Source organism: Chelon labrosus (genome assembly GCF_963514085.1).
Source record: "Chelon labrosus genome assembly, chromosome: 22".
NCBI lineage: Eukaryota > Metazoa > Chordata > Actinopteri > Mugiliformes > Mugilidae > Chelon > Chelon labrosus.
Window position 1 is genome coordinate 10,576,092 of NC_140355.1, and position 18,825 is coordinate 10,594,916.

Below are 18,825 nucleotides of genomic sequence, written 5' to 3' on the forward strand. Positions count from 1 at the left end.
ATTGTCATTGATAATGTCCATGGTTGAATTTAGATCAATTAGGGAGTGGCAGATGTGCAGAATCATGGTTGACCCCAGGGCTTAAAGAATACAATCCAATTTTCCTCAACAAATGTAATACCATTAGGGTGGATGAAAACAGACAACTGACAAGGGAGGAGTCTTTTTAAAACCAGAGGGGTGGTTGAGATGTAGAGAGACGGAGCGGCCGCTCAGAGGAAGGAGACAATACCCACGAGGGCTTGGAGACAGAAAATTTCTAAAGACTGGAAAAATTGGTGATATTCAAAAGAAAGTCAAACTTTTTAGAAAATGAGAGCCTGAGAGGATAGAAAACAGGGGAAGAGAAGAATAAACAACCCCTGTCTGATCACTGAAAGGGAGTCTACTGTGGCAATACAGCAAAGCAGACAAGCAAAATCAGAACTACAGCATTTTTACGCCACAGACAAAGTTTATCCACAACTTTCTGGACTGAACTGACAATCAACAGACTACAGAAGACAGAAAGAGAGGTGAGAAGGACACCATCTTTGGGGCTATGAGGATCTTCAACAAAAACCTTCGCCTTCAGGACGTCACCATAATGTATTTCACCGCCCTGGCAGCTCTAATGGTCATCTTGGTGGCTTCTTACCAGGCGCCCGCCAACGCCGTTGACATGTCCACCCTTAAAACAAAACCCTCCAGCACTCTCCCACCTCTCCCCATGCCTTTCCGCGTGCCCCTCGACCCCCGCGGGGAGCTCCAGCTGGCCTGGAACGTCAGCTATGCCAATCAGGAGATTTACATGGAGCTGAAGGTTGCAGAGCTCAGACATGGCGTGGTCTTGGGGATGTCCGACCAGGGCGAGCTGACCAATGCTGACCTGGTGGTGCTGTGGGACTCTGGAACCACGAGCTACTTTGGGGTAAGACAACGCAAAGACTCAAAAAATAATATCATATTAAGTAGCTTTATGAACCTGTAAGGTATAAAAAATTTCACACTGTTCCATTTTTTTCTCTTCGGTTCACTTGGCAAATTCATAAATGCATAGGGACTACATGACAATCCTTAAGGAGCGGAGAATTCCCTTTTTCTCAGCATTCCTCATCTGCCTGTGGTCCTAGGGGTGCGGGATAAGTTGTTTTTGCACAAGGTGCCGGCGGAGCGGTTTGCTTCACGCTCACAGTCGCGCAAAGGATGTTATCGGCCCCTGCTAATTGGAAATCACTCAAACTGCGCTAATAGCTGAAACTCATCTGGGAATCATTAGCAGATATTAGCATATCAAAGTAGAATCCTACGCTGACTAAGATGTGTGAAATTCCTCATTTTCATTTTACAAGGCACGAGCCCTGTTAATGAGTCCAGCTAAGATTTTACTTTCTAAAATATTCTGATAAAATTTTCTATTATTTTTCAATTACTATATATTCTGCTATTAAAATTTAATTTAACTACGTTTTTGATTTGCATTTTTATGGAAACATTAATGGAACAGTAAGCCGGGAATACTAATACACTGCAGTTAAACGAGTTCAAGGTTTAGCTGTGATTCTCCTGAAGCTTTTCCTCTTTTGAAAGTTTTCTTTTTCTACTTTATTTGTCGAACTAGCTTCTGATTTGAAAGAGAATTTGCAGCTTTATCACAAAACTCAATGAAACCAAGTCAAATGTTCAAAGGTGGGAGTTAATTTCAGATCAGAAGTCAATTGAACCCTATGAACAACATAACCCTGGACCGTTTTACCTTGTCATACAAAAGTAAATGGCTTTGGCCTTGTTTTTTTTATATAACGCTTTTCTACCTATTGGTACACAAAGCGCTTCTTGTTCAAGGACACTTCGGCATGTGGCACATTGCGGGGATCGAACCGCTAACCCTGTGGTTCGTAGACAGCCTGCTCTACCTGGCATTTATTTGTTCAAGATAAATTAGTATGGGGTGTAAGACAGCAAAATAAATTCAATTTGATATTACTTGCACTCTGAGCTGCATAGTTCAAGGCCCCTTAGAAAATTAAAAAATGACGAAAGGGTGATATAACATGATTACACTACAGGCTGTTGTAACCATTGACTGTATATACTAGATTGTAACTACTATGAGCTTTGGCTCCTCCTCGTTTTATTGTATTGTACATTCCCCTGAGTCTTGGTGTACGGCACATCCACCGTTAAAAATCTAACCATCAAAACGTAAAGAGACAACGGTGTATTGAGACAGGCTCGAACCAAATAAATCAATAATGTGTTTTCACTAAGTGACGACATTATCAATAGAATATTAACAAGATCAAGTAAAACCAGTGCAACACTTTGAAAAGAGTCCTTGTTGATTATCTACAGCTCATTGTTTCCTTGTTTGGCCTCTCACAACTTTCACTGCATTAGTTTTAGCCAGAGAAGACAAAACATGTCACACTGTCAGATGAAGGAATTAAATTTTAAGTATCAAATAATAAGGGTTGTAAAAGTGATCCAATACAAGAACTCTAAACATGGAATTCTTTGAATAAGGTCATCTGCTTCTGGTACAGCATGCTCACCAAGCCAAGTACGGCCTTCATGGTAAATGTACGTCACACAATAAGCAATTATGAGTGTGATATTTACCAAACAGAGACGTCCTGTTGTAATCTTTGTTGCTGTGTAGGTTTGTGTCGTCCTCTCACATTTTCCAGACAGCATTCGGACTTGAACATTGACGGACGGAGCATGAAAAAAATTTTCCATTTCCAATCAAGAACCAGAAATGACCTTACTTAGTGGGTTAACAGTTTGCTTCTGGAACCTCCACAACAGTAAGAAAATGTGGCAGGGCTTTCAAATAAAGGCTTCCTCAAAGGCGGCCAATCAGAAGAAAGTGTGCTTTTAAGGAGGAGGGGCTTAAAGAGACAGGAGCTTATATTGCCTTTTAGAACAGAGTTAAAAAAAATAAAATAAAAAATGATCTGTGAATCCTTCAGAGCTACTCTGATTGAGTTCCAGAATAAAAGTACGAAGCAGGAAATAAACATAATATGTCCACTTTAAGACTTCTTTCACAAATGACCCCTCCACATTGTTAACACGTCCTTATTGTATCTTCTATTATAACCTGGTCTCCAATCTATAACCCAATCCCTTCAGTTAGATCTTATTCAGAGGGTTAGGATCATAGGACATATCGTTCACTTTGAAGGACATGTTGAAATTAAGTGTTTACAACTTGTTTTTGCCCCCAGTGGCCAAAACACTAGTAACTGATGTCTTAGGGATCATAACTTGGGTTTGGACAGACATGACAAGACCATCAGAAATCCCTGACAATACCAAAAGCTTAAGTAACATATGAACTGTGGCTTCGCGGCTTAAAACATTATTAAATATTCACGACCATCTGTAGATTTATTAGCTCCACACAGAATGTAACGCAAACAGCACATATTGTATATTGCCCACAACCTTTTTTTTTTTTCTTTTTCTTTTAGATATCTACACACTGTATGTATTTTCAAACTCGTTGGCTTCAAAATGTTTGCAGTTTGTGCAGAACAGTTACATAAGAGGGACAGAGAGGGAGGTGGAAATAAAAGGAGTTCTTAGGTGTTATTCTGGACAGGTATGAATGTGAGAAACATAACAGATGCAGAGACTGAGCTGCAGCAAAACCTTCTGGCAGGGAAGGAGAAAATCTTGTGTGCCGGGGTTGGGAAACCGTGACAGATTTCATTCTATTAACTGTGTTATAATTCCCTCTCTGAAATTGATGAGGTTTGAATTCATTTTGAAATTAACAAGCAATAAACTCTATAAACACCCATAACCTCCAAACCTCTTTTAAAATGGAAATGAGATGCTCTGTCCTTTTATCGTAACTCCAAACAAATGGATGGGATATCCACTGTTCATTCATGTCCCACCTGTGACTCTCTGAGAACAGACAGAACACTGTGCTCAAAAAAACATTTAAACATTTAATTTCTTTGGTGTGAATCCCATGTATATTTTTTGCCAAAATGATTGTGTCTTTCTTCTTCAGGACGCGTGGAGCGACAGTGAGGGTCACATAACGCTGGACAGCCAACAAGACTACGAGCTGATTGAAGCCAAACAGAAAGCTGAAGGATTTTACCTGCTCTTCAAAAGACCATTCAGCACCTGTGATCCCAGAGACTATCTCATAGAGGTATGAAAAGTCTTCCACGGCGGGTGGGTGTGAATACCAACAGTCTTTTTGACTTGTTAACAGCAACGCCGAATCCACCAATGCAAGAGAACAGTGAGCGGCTCTTTCTTTGATTGCCACAAATTGAAGAGCAACAGATTATCAAAAGAGGCTCACATCTGACTGTCTTTAAACCATGTTTGTCTATTTATTATGAAAAAAAAAAACATTGCCTCCATCTACCAATTACTGAGGAAACCTAAACATCAAAGGGGAACTACCATTTTTTACAACCTGGACCTTATTTCTGGCATAAAATATGATCGTTTACTCACTCATATAACTTTGGTGTCATTTGGAGTCGTTCGTTAGATATTTAGATCTGCGTATATCCATATAGTGGGAGTGAATGGGGCACCGAAATGCACCCTCTAAATAACGCATTATCTGCTGCGAAACTTGTTCATTTCGCCAATATTTTGTTATGATACGCTAGTGCTATTCCCCGTTGAGTCCAGAGTTACCTGTTATTTATTCAGGGACGTGCAGCGGTTTGTTGTTCTTTGGCCAGCTGTTCCTCTCTATGCCTCCGCATCCTCCTTTCAACAAGTTCCTCATCCGTATACTCTGGCTCAACACAGTAAGGATGTCCATCATAAACAAAGTCGTCATCCACAACCTCAGAATCGGAAAAATATTCAGCATTGTTGCAAAAAGTAGCAGTAGCAAATTACAGGTAAACAGCAATGACATCATCCAGGTCAGAGGTTAGTAGGTCAATTTACAGACCCCGGATAATGATAACAGGTAACTCCAGACTTAACAGGGAATAGCACTAGCGTATCATAACAAAATATTGGTGAAATCGCAGCAGATACTGCATTATTTAGAAAATGTGTTTCGGTGCCCCAGTCATCTATCTATCATTCAATGACTGAGTCTATGGGCTACTGATGAAAGTATATTTGTATATTTTTAATATTACAAACTGTGTGGCATTCTTAAAAAAATGTAATTTCTATAAACAGATATCTGATATGAACGCAGGATGCTAAATCATCATCAGACAATAGCAGATGGGAGCTGGGGATTGCTACTAATGCAAACCAAACATTGCTTACTGCAGCAGCTTTACATTGCAAAACACAAATTGACTTTTAGCGGTTACAACAAGTGTAATGGGTTTTTGTCAGTGTTCTTAGCACGTGCCGCTGTGGTTCACCAGCAAGACACGACAGTGGACCACTTTGAAGTATTTCAGGGGGTAGTGGAATCAGAAGGAGCAGCCATAGTGAGCTGTTAGATGAAGAATAAAGATTTCTGCGAGCTGTAGCATTAAACCACATTTGTTCTTTTACACCAGTAACTACAGGTGTCGCCAATTTAATGTGGTCTCCAGAGAGCTACTTTACACACAGGTAGAAAAGCTCTATGTAAAAGCAAGACCATTTACCTTCAGGCAATTCACTGCTACTGTAACTCTTTTCGTTATTCCTCTTTAATCTGTATGAAAGTTGACATAAAAATAAGGTTTGACTGATTTACAGCACGTTTTTCCCTCTAGACCTTTAGAGCTTGGGCAAACACACTTGTTTCCTTACGTGTCACAAATGGCCTTCAGCCTAAACAATGTCCGTTCAGTGTGGGGACAGGGGTCACGACTAAACAAATAACACGAGCAGAAGACTGAGTGAGAAATGTAATACAAGAACAACTCAGTGTCTTTGTACTGTGTACTTTTTCTGTCTTTTGAGCACATAGACAAGCAATCACTGGTTATCAAAGAGAGCTCATGGTTTCAGGTGTGGACATAAAATGGTCCAAAAGTCGGAATGATCAGCGCAATTTCCACTGAAGCACTTATTATACCAATTGTGGTTTCCATGGCACCACATTAGATCTCTAAGTTGCCGAGACAAAACCAAAGCTCGTCACTATGACAACATAATGAAAAGTTCTCTGTTTGCGAGAAGACATGCCAGCCAAATAATAATCACGAGGCACTATCAATTTGAAATGCACATCCTTGCTGTTCTGCTCTGTTCAGCTTCCTTTCTGATCACTCTGTTTCGACAGGAGGGAACTGTTCACATCATCTATGGCTTCTTGGATCAACCGCTTGCCTCGCTGGAGCAGCTGAACCTGTCCCGGATCCGGACAGGGATACAGAGGGTGCTGATGTTGCGTCCCGACACGCCGTCACCCACTCTGCCTCCAGACGTGGAGACTCTTGATGTTGTGGCGCCAAATGTCATCATTCCGAATCAAGAGACCACCTACTGGTGCTTCATCCAGAAGCTGCCTGAAAATATGCCCAAGAACCACATTGTCATGGTATAAAGGCCTCTAAAAATGGAAACACTTATCATTGAGTGTATTTACTGTACACACAACAGAGTGGGTGTTTCAGATAGAGATCGTCCACAGGGAGCTTTTATTGCTCCTTGTTTGCCAGCTAGGCCAAACAAAGCATCAGCTGCATTGTCATGGTTACCAGGGAGTACATTTACTCAGATACAGTTCTGAGGCACTTTACGTTTTTCAGTATTTCCATTTAATGCTTCTTCATTCCTCCACTTCACTACATTTCAGGGGGGACTGTTGCACTGAATGCTCCTCTACTTTGATCTGACTTGCTTTTGAATTGCTTTAGTGACTTGTTGAGAGATTGAAGATTTCATGAAATAGATTATATACAATAACAAGCTTTTGAAGTATGACTTTTTTTTTTTTTTTTTTTTAAGATGAAACCAATTCAGAAGTCTAAGAGTTGTTATCAGCTCCACCAAATAGTTATTTTTGCCTCGGAACGTCTTCTCCCATGGTTTCAGTTCAGTGAATACTCAAATGATGAAATATCAAACCTAAAATGAAAGATTGAAGAAAAAGTCCAAAAACTGAAAAACATATTTTTATTTTCTTTCCCACTAACCATCTCAGATTTATCTGCAGTGTATATTATATACACCAGTCAATCCCAACATTAAAACCTCTGACAAGAGAAGTAAATAACATTGACCATCTTGTGACAATTCAATGTTTTGCTTGGAAACTTTTGGACCTGGCATTCGTCTGGATGTTACTTAGACATGTACCACCCACCTAGACCAGACCAGGCACCCCCACCCCATAGCAATGACACTCCTTGATGGCAGCAGCCATCCCCAGCAGGATGCAGCCTGACACAGACACACACACAAAAAAACATGAAAAACAGCACAGACCTGGCCTCCAAATTCACTAGATCCCAAACTTATCAAGTATCTGTGGGATGCACTGGAGCAATATATGAACTAGAGTAACCAAACCAGTACTTTTACTTGAGAGCTACTGTATAGTTAACTGATAGTTAATTAAAAGAAACTCAAATCAAGCATGGAACATATCCTCCCTCACTTGTATGGAAATACCTTGCCGCAGTAAAAATGCATTAACTCCCTTTGTTTGCTCTCTCTCTCTGTCTCTCTCAGTACGAATCAGTGATCACTCCAGGTAACGAGGCCATCGTGCATCACATCGAAGTGTTTGAATGCTCTCCAGATATCCCCAATGTTCCTGACTACAGTGGCTCCTGTGATGACAAGATGAAGCCGGGCAAGCTCAACTTCTGCCGCCATGTGCTCGCTGCTTGGGCTATGGGGGCTGAGGTAAGATGGGAAAACACACGTCCCATTACTTAAACTACACCAGCAACACTCTCAACCTGACTTTATACAAGAATACAACTCTGTGGTCAAAATGAGCTTTCCAGTCTTGAAGCTGTAACAGTCGTTCATGCTGTCATCAGTTTGCAAAAGATTTAAGACGCAAACTCAGTAGCACCCAAACAAACACTCTCAGATAGAACACAATAAACATATAGGCTAGTCTTTTTTTTTTCTGTAATACACATAGCAAGTGATTAATTGAAAAAGAGAGTTGGGATAAAACTTGATTTCAGTCCAACACTTGTACAGTACCTATTATAGGAGACAAACAAAAACTCCTACGCGAGTGATATCCAAGCCTAGAGCTGCGAGCATACAATCCCACACACTGCACATGTCTATAAAGAGCTCAGAGACAGTCTGTATGTGGGATGCACATGGTCACACACAAATATTCATAAATTTGCTTCATGCAAACACAGACGCACACTCGCACACAAAAAAAGCACACACAAATGAGAACCGCATATGTACGTACATGTATATTTGTAATCTAGAAAGAGACACAAACTGTTTCATCGTAGTTGATTTTCTCATCCAGCTGTTGCTCTTAAATTAACTACCAGATCAACAGGTCAGCATTCATACGTGGACAATAAGGCATCAACAGTGAGTCAATCTCCACAGACCCCATGTTAAAATGCCCAACTTCACAGCAGAAACATTACATCCTGATTCAAAAACAAACGCCCATTTAAATCAAAGAATAGAGTTGTGCATTATTTTCGGCATGTCCACTTTGAGTCTCAGGTGGGTGCTCTCACAGGTCACTAGTTATCTGCAAGGGCATCAGCAACCCATGTCAGCTCGATTCCCAGCTTACCTCTTTGACCGTTTTTGAATTAGCTCGGAGGGAGGTGGAGTCAGGAACTGCCAAGATGGCAACAGCCGGAGACCCTACGCTGAGCTTCAAAACCAGTCTTCAGGACACCCACGGGCGATGTCACGGAGGGTTCGTCCATCCGTGGGTTTTTTCCAAACTAAAAGAAATACACTCCACAACTGATTTCTGCATTCTTTGATGACAAAATACAAACACTTACCACCTGTCTGAGGTTTCTCTTAGCTCCTCACCGTTTTAGCCCACAACCACTTCACCCATATCAACTATTTCCAGCTGTTTTCAAAACACGTGAAAATCGCAGAACGCTTAGAGACAGGGATTTCTCTAAGGAGATGATAGAGAGCGAAGTGAAGCCAAAAGGAGGTCTGCTCTCTGTTCGGTTGTTGCCACTTTGTGATGCAGCTGGATTCTTGTGAGACTTCTGAGCTCATGAGATCACATGTCCAACCATCTTCCCATCGTTCAAGCTGTGCACTTGTGGCTGAACACTGTTTGCACTAATTATTGTCTTATGTGGAACTACTAGCTGCTGCAGGCTGGTTTTAGGTGATACGACTATTGTCTATTGTGACAAAACCAAAAGAAGTCTGAATGGAGGAAGTTAGCCTTTGATACATCATATAACCACCTGCCGTGTATTTTTTTAAGTGCCCACCATTTTCCAAACTGCTTCCAAGGATAATGTTTTAGGTTCTGTGTTGTTAGACGCACTCTTGAATCCCATGGCTCTGCCAGACAGCTGGTTAACAAGTCACTACAAGATTGCACTCCAGTGGATAAAAAACAAATTAGCACTTGAGTTCTTTTCCTCCATTTGTTTTGTGGAAACACAATTAAAGCATGCAACTGCCTCCTCTGAGGAACGGGTCAACCCACTAGTCATCTGTTCTATACGACAGCTACCAACCAGCCGGCTGAGCGAGCAAGCAACTAAGCAAGCAAGCACATGCCTGCTAGCAACATAAAGCAAAGAGGACAGGGAGCGGTGAGGCTGTCACCATATTTCTCTGCACCGCTCCCCACTGTATCACAGCCAGCCTGGCCCCTCTCCGGTTGGATTATCTGCCAGCCAAACAAAAACAAGCAGGATGCCTTCTGTGAGCTGTGAACTGTGAAGACAAGATTAGGTGGGAAATATTCAGGCCTCTTTCATCACCTCTTAATAGTGTTGTTTCATTGTCCTCGGCACCGCATCAGAGGGGAAACGCAGCCTTGCAAACAAACACAAAACAAGAGAGAAAGGGGGCAAAACGGAGTGGAGGAAGTTTAGGAGGAGAGGAGTTCAATAAATGAGGATTGTTCCGTTACGAATTGAAAGCAAGATTAAAGAAAACACTCCCTTCTTCCATTACAAGCAGTATGAAGCAGCAGAACCTGGTGGATCTCTGAAATAAATGGAGGCAGCGATGATGAATCGAGACTAAATCAAAATTCCTGGATAAAAGCGTGGAGGTTTGATGACCGTGGAGCCAGTGGTGAAATTGTTTTTTTTTTTTTTTTTGCTAATATAAGCAGAATGAGCTTCTTATCAGTCCAGGGCATACACTCACATGGGAATACAACCTTTCCCTGGCTAGAAATAATCTATAAACACCTCTGAACCAGCTCACAGATCTACAAAAACCTTGCTAACATTCGAATTCTGTTGATGGAAAAAGTGAAATGATTTATTAAATCTACGCGTTCAATCTTCTGTAGAAGATCAGACGATCTGTTGCAGTGACAATTTTAAATTCCGTGGGTGGTTTGGAGTACATGTGCTCTTTATTTTTGGAGGCCTTGAGCCAATATATAAATATAGCAAACCAGGACTATCTATCACTTCTGCAGTACGGGCAGAATAATGAATTAGACTATGATGTGATTCCTTAGATAGGATAGAGGACAGGGTTCAGGCATTTTGGGGAATGCTGAATGAATTTTAAGGATGGTGTTAAGAGTGAAATGAAAATGCCCCGCTGGGAAGTTTGAGAAACACCTGTCAAAGGTCCAGACAACATATATTTCTTTTCATCATTCTGTGTTTGTGTGTTTGTCCCTTGAGTTACAAGCTATTTAGTCGCACTTAAACTCCACAAGTAGTTTTGTTTAAATGCAGAAATCTTCCATGGCCTGAAATGTATCTCTTCTATTGCTAACAATATGTGGATTATAACAACATACAGCACAAGGCACACTGCCAGGACAGGAATACTAAACAATTATTTGGAGCCCTGTGAAAAAAAGAGAAAGGGGGTCCCAGATAGCTACCTTTAGGCATACGACAGTTGACAGATATTTGACTGGTTTGGACTGGAGGGATAGCGCACGTACATCTTTGCCTGGGGCTCCCCAAAACCTAGATTTGCCTCTGTATGCACAGTGTGTCTTAAATGTTTGCATGTTTGTGTGTGTGTGTTTTTGTTGCAGGCTTTTTACTATCCCCCTGATGCAGGGCTGCCTATGGGCGGACCGGGCTCCTCAAGGTTTCTTCGACTGGAGGTCCATTACCACAACCCTCTCCTTATAGCTGGTAGATACAGTACACGCATAATCTTGAAGTCGAGCATGCACTGCAAAAAACTCTGTCTTTTTCTTTTCTATACACACACACACTCACAAGCAGCAGGTGGTCTCCATCTCTCTCCATCTCTCTCCCCTGGCTTATCTTGAACAGAATGATTCACTGAAAATGTTCCAGATGTACCTTTTGATCTCACCTGTGCAAACTTTGTCTTCCATATCCTGATCTGACCTTACAATACACACACACACATATATATCTTACCAAACAACTTTGGTGCCTTTTATCAGATCATAAAAGTTCTGACATTTCTGAGATAACAGGGAATAAGGAAGGCGAGCTTGTGGGTGACATGCAGCGAAGGCATCCATCACGAACCCTTTGACTTGGATTTCTAAACTCATGGGAGAAATATCACCTCTTAACATTGTACCATTATGCATTCAGGCCTCACAGTCGTAACACTGTCTTATCTCAGCTGTAAGGGATAGTCCACATTGCACGCTCATTGCACCATTGAAATCTTTCTCTGTCAGTACAGTCCTCTCTAATGTGTGCGTTTCTTCTGTAATTCTCCTTTAGAAATCTGCTCTAGGAGAGGATCAGCCAGTGATCTTCTGTTCTTTTATCTAAATATATACAGTACAGCCTGGTTTCATTCAAAATCATTTTAGATGTCAAGTAACATGATCCATTAGTAAATGAGTAAACTTACTGCATTTTAGCTTGATTTATTTTAAATATTCTTTGTGCAGGCCGGCGTGACGCATCAGGAATACGCCTGCATTACACCCCCAGCCTGAGGCGGTACGATGCAGGGATCATGGAGCTGGGTCTTGTTTATACACCCATCATGGCGATCCCACCCAAACAACATGCCTTCTACCTCAGCGGATACTGCACATCCAAGTGTACCCAGACTGTACGTGTAGAAAACTTTATTATTCACTGCACGTGCCACATATTTTAGTTTTTGCCCCTAGAGCGTTTTAAAAGTCTTGGTTGGATCTTGACCTCAAAAGTTTCTGTCTGCCTGTTTGTCGACTCAGGCTTTGCCTCCAGGAGGGATCTATATATTTGCATCGCAGCTGCACACCCACCTGGCGGGCCGTGGGGTGAGAACAGTTTTGGTGAGGGGAGGCAAAGAGCTGGAGGTGGTGCAGGAAGACAAGCACTTCAGTACGCACTACCAGGTGAGAGACAGCAGGGCTCTGTTTATCCTGAAGAACTCATGGCAGGGATTCAGACATGAAACTGCATCTGGTTGTTTCTGCTTCTTGCTTCTTCTGCACTGTTTAAGGAGGACAGGTTGGATTTCACCACAAGCTTAATATCACAAGTGATTACTTGATGGTGCTTAGTGTACAAGCTGCAGACAAAGAGAGTGCTCTCATGATTTGACAGGTTACTTGACGAATTCCCAAGGGAAGTAATTTTCTGAAACAGTCATGCTCTGTAGTTTCTAGCAAATGTTACTGAAGAGAAAACTGTATTCTTAGGGGACTGTTTTCAGAAGTGTTTTAAGGCCTTTTAGACACCAAGCCGACGGTCAGTGTCTGAGAGTCTGCGACGTGTCCCCCGTCGTGGCACTAGTTGGACCCTTGTTGGCTGCTTTTCGCCCGACTGAGCATTTCAAATCTACAGCGGAGCACACTGGTGAGATACTTCAGCTTAGTGAGTCAGTGCACAGGAAGAGTAGCGGAAGTAAAAAGAAATCTAGCAAACGACTAAGTCTCAATCTGAATATTGCAGTATGAATAATTTCACACTGACACGATCACCTGGAATGACGAAAATATAGATGAGCTGATAAGCGATATTCAGTAGAGACCAGGGGCTGTATTCCTAAAGACTCTTAGCCCAAAGAGTTGCTCCTAGTGGCCAAATGCAAAGAAAATTCTTAGAATCATGATGTTTTCTAAGCATTTCCCCTCAAAGTTAAGAGGAGATCCTGACAAAGAAAAAAGCTATTCCTAAAGAATCTTAGCTCTTAAGAGTGCTCCTAAGGTGAGATCTGTTAAGAGCAGGGAGGAGGACTTTTAAGAGGCTTAGGAGTTTCTTAAGCAGAGGAGAAAATGGCGGAAAGGAGGCATTTATCTGCTGTGCTCTATTTTCCCATGCCTGGTTTTTGGCTTGTAGTGATGACATCGGGGCCAAATCTATGTCTCAAAACATTTATTCTCATTGACCAATTCAGCCAGAAGCAAACACTGTTTCTCTGTCCAGCTGGGTTTCCTACTTCTTTTCTTCTCCATTGCTGTTCGGTTTGTGGAAGATTTGAGCGCCAACCAGCACTGCTTCTTATAGGCCAGTCAGCAATCACAGAACCTGATGAAAGCTGAGCCATTTTACCCTTGTTAATACCAAATGGATGAAGTGCAAACATTACCAGCATGGTAAATGAGTGTAAGCAAATAAATGTAACTATCAGCATGTGAGTACTGTGCAAGTGAAGTTTTCACCCATTTTGTAGGATAATTTTATAGTATAGCTCATTATTTATATAACAGAAACTTTCTTTTTATGTAAAATATTATTTATAATTGCACAGTTTTCATAGAGATTAGATTCTATTGCTTTGACGGTCCATTGCATGCACATTATCACCAACAGTGTATTTTTATCTAACTTTCAGGATCAACCAACAACACCTCACTAAGATAAGAGTTTCTGTCCATTCCTTACTCAGAGTGGTTTTTGGCCCTTCTAGCTCCTCTTGTGCACTTCCTGTTTCCCTTTTGAATGACGAACACAGACTACTGCCACCTGTTGGTGTGGAGAGTCACTCACTCTCACACAGGTGCAGGACATACATGCTAACTGTTGGCTACAGTCTTTGCGGTGTCTTGAAGTGCAGCTTTTACGCCCAGACACAGGTGACGCAAGGCAACGCCACAGTCGGCCTTTATTGAGGCCCATTCTTTATTTTGGTGTGTCCTGGCCTTAAGACACATGTGCAAGGCTCTGGTGAGTTTTTAGGCCTCAGTTAATAGCTGCTTGCTTCTGTAAGTCTTTTCACAAAGTTTTTTTTATCTTGACAAAAGAGGAAAAATTTGCCCTAGCCCCCATTCACATCACCGTTACTCCCCAGTGGCTAATCTGAACATACGGTATATATTAACACTGGCAAATACGTGTAGTCAAAATAGTTCTCAATTTTCTGAACTGATAGCATTCTACCGACAGTAAATGGCCCTCAAACCACAAGTGGATGTAAGTATTCATATACAAAGACCTCCTGACCATTAACTCAAAATCTAAACCGACAAACGACATCAACACTGCTGAGAGACAGCAGTCGACATCTGTTGTGCTTTATTTATGCAGTGTCCTGGGGCACGTACACACACACACACACACACACACACACACACACACGGAGCACAGAAGGACATCTGCTAGACTGTCTGATAAAACATCCAGGTGCTGCTGGTGTCAGACTAATCAGAGTGTACCCGAGTGTTGTCGTTTCAAACCCTGCTGCCTCATTGGGCATTTGAAGACTTCATCAAACCCATCTCAGCAAAGGTAATAGACCTTTTAGCACGCACAACAATGAAAGGTGCCTTCAGGGCGTACATCAAGAGCAGCCGCTGTTTTATTTTGCTGTACTTCAAATAAATGTACTGCACACACTGTAGTATTACAGAGAACTCAACTGTGCAGTCGTAACGAGGTACTGTATTTTGAAAAAAAATCTAAGCTCTTCAGTTCAGAGCACTAAACTGACTGCCATTCATTCATAATCACATCACAAATTATGGACTTGTTTCTGCATTTAGTGTTTTCTGGTCTGGATACGGGAACACAGGAAATGAAATGTTTATCGTACGGTTTTTGTCTTCTTTTCTACAGACGATCCGAGTTCTGAGGAAGATGGTGAATGTTTTACGCGTAAGTATAAAACTGACGGCTGCTTCTGCAACTGAGGTTACCAAATGCGATGTCTACGGTTCAGTTTGTGCCGATTTTACACTCAGATGAGAATGGGAATTTTACTATTCTGCAAGCTCAGCTGAGTACTTCTTTCTGAATGGTAGAGTCCCAGAAGGTTTTTTTTCTTTTACCCCATTTGAATTTAAATAATGGAATTAGAATAGCTTGCTGCTGTATAAGGTGCTTTAAATGGAGTGGAAATAGGAACAGGCCGTAAAATCAGTGCTGCGATAGGAAATTCCCCGGAGACACACTAAACAACAGCAGCTGAGCTCCACGAAGCAACATTCTTTTCAAAGTGGTGGCCACTGACTCTCTTGTGTAATTACTTTTCTGTCAGTGGTCTTAAATTGTTATTTGTGAAATGCCGCGAACTGCTATTTTGTATTTGTGTTCGATCCTGCAGGGTGACGTCCTCATAACGAAGTGCACTTACAACACAGAAGACAGGAGCAAGCCTACAGTGGTGAGCAGCACGCTGCGAATACACACTGGTGTTTTTTTACACCGCCAAACTCCAGCCCTGAGTACCTGCTTTAATCTCACTCCATTTTCCCGTCATTATCCTAATCCTTCCATTGCACCCCTCTAATACTTACATCTGGTCTTTGTGCCGTATCCTCGCCTTCTGTCCCATCTCCCTACTAATGTCTTCCTCTCCTCAGGGAGGCTTTGGCATCATGGAGGAAATGTGTGTTAACTACGTTCACTACTACCCTCGTACTCAGCTGGAGCTGTGCAAGAGCCACGTTGACCCGGGATACCTGCAGAAATACTTTAACTTCATTAACAGGTAGCACATGCACAATCCTTCTCTCACTACCTAAAGCGCTTGGCTTGTCCCTCTCCCCCTTCATTCTCTCATTCAGCATCTCCCTCTGCATGCTCATGTGTGACTAAGCAGTTTTTGTTTTCAGCATTCATCCCTCCTCGCTCTGTCCTTTGCCCCCGGGGACAACTGCGGTGATTACTTCTTTTAATCTTGAGAAGCTTCGTCCTTTTTTTTTTTTAAAGTGAAACCGTGTTCAAATAACAGCCTTTGTTTTTTTCAATCTCCTCCTCAGTCCGCCTCCATCTTTTATTGACTTTCCTTCTCTCTCCTCTCTCCATCCCACCCCTCCCTCCGCTCAGGTTCCACGGAAATGACCAGTGTGTGTGCGGCGAGGTCAGTGTGACGGAGCAGTATTCGCAGCTGCCGTGGGACGCGTTCACCGTAGAAGTGCTGGACTCGCTCTACAACACGGCTCCCATCTCAATGCACTGCAATCAGTCGACCGCACGCCTCTTTCCTGTAAGTCGCACACACACACACAAAATACAATAGACTGCCGAGCCACCAATTAAACCAGTTCAAAAGCAGACATCAGTCGGACAGGAGAGTCAGACTGGCTGAAGAGCGGAGAGAGAACAGCTTGTTAACTTACAGAAACACACACACACAGACAAGATGTTTGGATCAGAGTGAATAAACCAATTACAAACTGTGTAGAGGCCTTGATCAAGGTTCTCTGTCAGAAACCCAGCTTTCCCCTTGATGTAAGACATCAATTGTGCAAGTGCAAACCACATGCAGCTACGAATAACAGATTCCAGCGAGCGCCGTAAAGAGCGCAGCTATAATATGAGGTTAGATGATCTGGGTTTGGAAACCAGCACGTAATTTAAAAGGTCAGAACAATAAGTCTTGCTGAAGGTAATCCAGGACAGAATCGGGACAGCTTGTGAAAGAACCCATTAGGTATAGTGCTTGATCTGGTCATACATACAATACAGCATATACTGTACACATGTTGTCTATTGTGAGGGGTTATTATCATTTGTGTTATTTTTAATCCCCCTTTTAATCATATGGTTTTAAATGAATGAAGTATTTCTCAGTAGAATAAACATTTTCATTCAAAGTCTGGAAAAAAATCCAGTATTATTTGTTAAGAAAATAATTTATTATGGTTGATCAGGATTTAGTGGGTGTGATTTAATCCTCTCTCTCTATTTAAATATTACTTGGTTTATTAATGTAACTGGGTTTTTTCCAGATCAGGGAGGAAACAAAGACAAAAGTGATTAAGTCTTTTTAAAAATGTTCTCATTTTGAAAGAAAACTTTAAGTAAAAAGCTGTTAAGAGAAAATATGTTTTCAGGGCCTTCAGTATCAACCACATAGGGCGTCCTGGCATGTGTTAAACTCAATGTTGCCACAACTGGAAGGCAAAGCTTTTATCAAGATATTTTGGGGGAATCCATAATAAATGAAACAGACTCAGCGCATTTCAGCAGATAAGTTGTCAGAGTTTCAGCCTCTGTGCTGCAAGTTACTCTGTAACAGTAGTATGTGGTTTGGCACTTTGCAAGGGATGATGAGCGATGTAGGCAAGAGTTTGTGCAAAAAAGAGGATTTAAAAAAAATTAATAAATGAGGAGAGGCAATATGAGGCAAACACGTGAAATTCAATGAAGATACCTCAAAGCTGAAAGCCAGGGCCTCACAGCAGGCCACCATCTACTGCAAAGCATTAAATGCAACAACGAACGCACAACGAATAAGCTTCTACTCAGCATTGATATTACAGGCACATCATAAGTCACTGCAATAAGTAGTTAGCAGAACATAAATCAAACTACACAATGTGAATATAATTTGACTGATTCATTAAGTTATTATGCAAATCCAATTACAAATCACTGTTAAGAAACGGGGCCTGGCAGAGCTCAAAAAATTCACACTGGTAGCAGTAGATGGTCGTACTGAAACTGCTTTTTGGGCGAGTGATGAGTCAAGAGGAATATGGACAACACTTGAAAATCTGGGTGCATCTTTGTTCACTTTCTATTGAAAGAATTTTTTCTTCTTCTTTCTTTATTATATTTGCATCATATTTGACATTCCACAGCTGGCAGAATCACTTTGCGCATCTCATACTCTGGACTCATATCTTGGGCATGTACACATACCGTTCTTGGATCCTTCAGCATCTATGCATTTTTACCCTTTCTCAAGAAATTATTGTGACAATGTGATTTATTCTTGATAGATAAAGTGTATATCTGCTCAAAAGGTTATAGATCGATCTCTTCTAAACCGATGTGTATAAATAAGAATAAAAAGAGGAATGTGCCCGAAAAACAAGTTTTTCAACTTTATGGGCAACAGTGTAGTCGGAATCTCTGATCAAAAGGATTTCATCAGTTTGAAGAAATATCTTCCATGTTTTTAAAGTTTACTCAGTGCATCTCGTTTTTCTCTTTATTGCCAAGAAAACTCTGCCATTATTTGAGAATTTTAGGAGCAAATAATTCCAACTTCCAACAGATGCCGAAAACCTCATATATATTCGTTTCTCTAGGGCGAGTGGGAGAAACAGCCTCTACCTGTGGTGACGTCTGTCCTTGAGAAGCTCCGCTACCCCTGCGAGGGAGGTGCGCTGCCCACTAGCTGACCTTTTACACCTCCAGTCGTAGCAGGGGCCTAACGGGGTGTTTCAACAAAGGGAGAGGCCACCAGACCTGCGGAAAGTTAAAGAAGTCCCCGTGGCTGGGACTTGATGATTTCCTCTTCCTGCTGTAATTAGATGCTTATATATACACACTATATTATTATTAGTGCACACATGTCGATCTGCAGTAGTGTTCGTATGTTAAGTTTTAAAGCAAGGGGGGGACAGTATTTTTCACATTAGGAATATATTTAAAAAAAAAAAAA

The 18,825-nt window shown here is 41.6% G+C and overlaps 1 protein-coding gene across 1 annotated transcript; it reads left to right on the top strand.

The window, feature by feature from the left end:
* The first annotated feature begins 359 nt into the window (after positions 1-359).
* Positions 360-18,702, top strand: dbh (dopamine beta-hydroxylase (dopamine beta-monooxygenase)). The gene is made up of 12 exons (XM_084571744.1): positions 360-910; positions 4,010-4,156; positions 6,212-6,469; positions 7,606-7,782; positions 11,096-11,198; positions 11,945-12,111; positions 12,239-12,382; positions 15,045-15,083; positions 15,532-15,591; positions 15,791-15,918; positions 16,257-16,416; positions 18,470-18,702. The coding sequence occupies exons 1-12, from the start codon at positions 542-544 to the stop codon at positions 18,560-18,562; spliced, it is 1,845 nt and encodes a 614-aa protein (XP_084427870.1). The 5' UTR covers positions 360-541; the 3' UTR covers positions 18,563-18,702.
* The last annotated feature ends 123 nt before the right edge of the window (positions 18,703-18,825 follow it).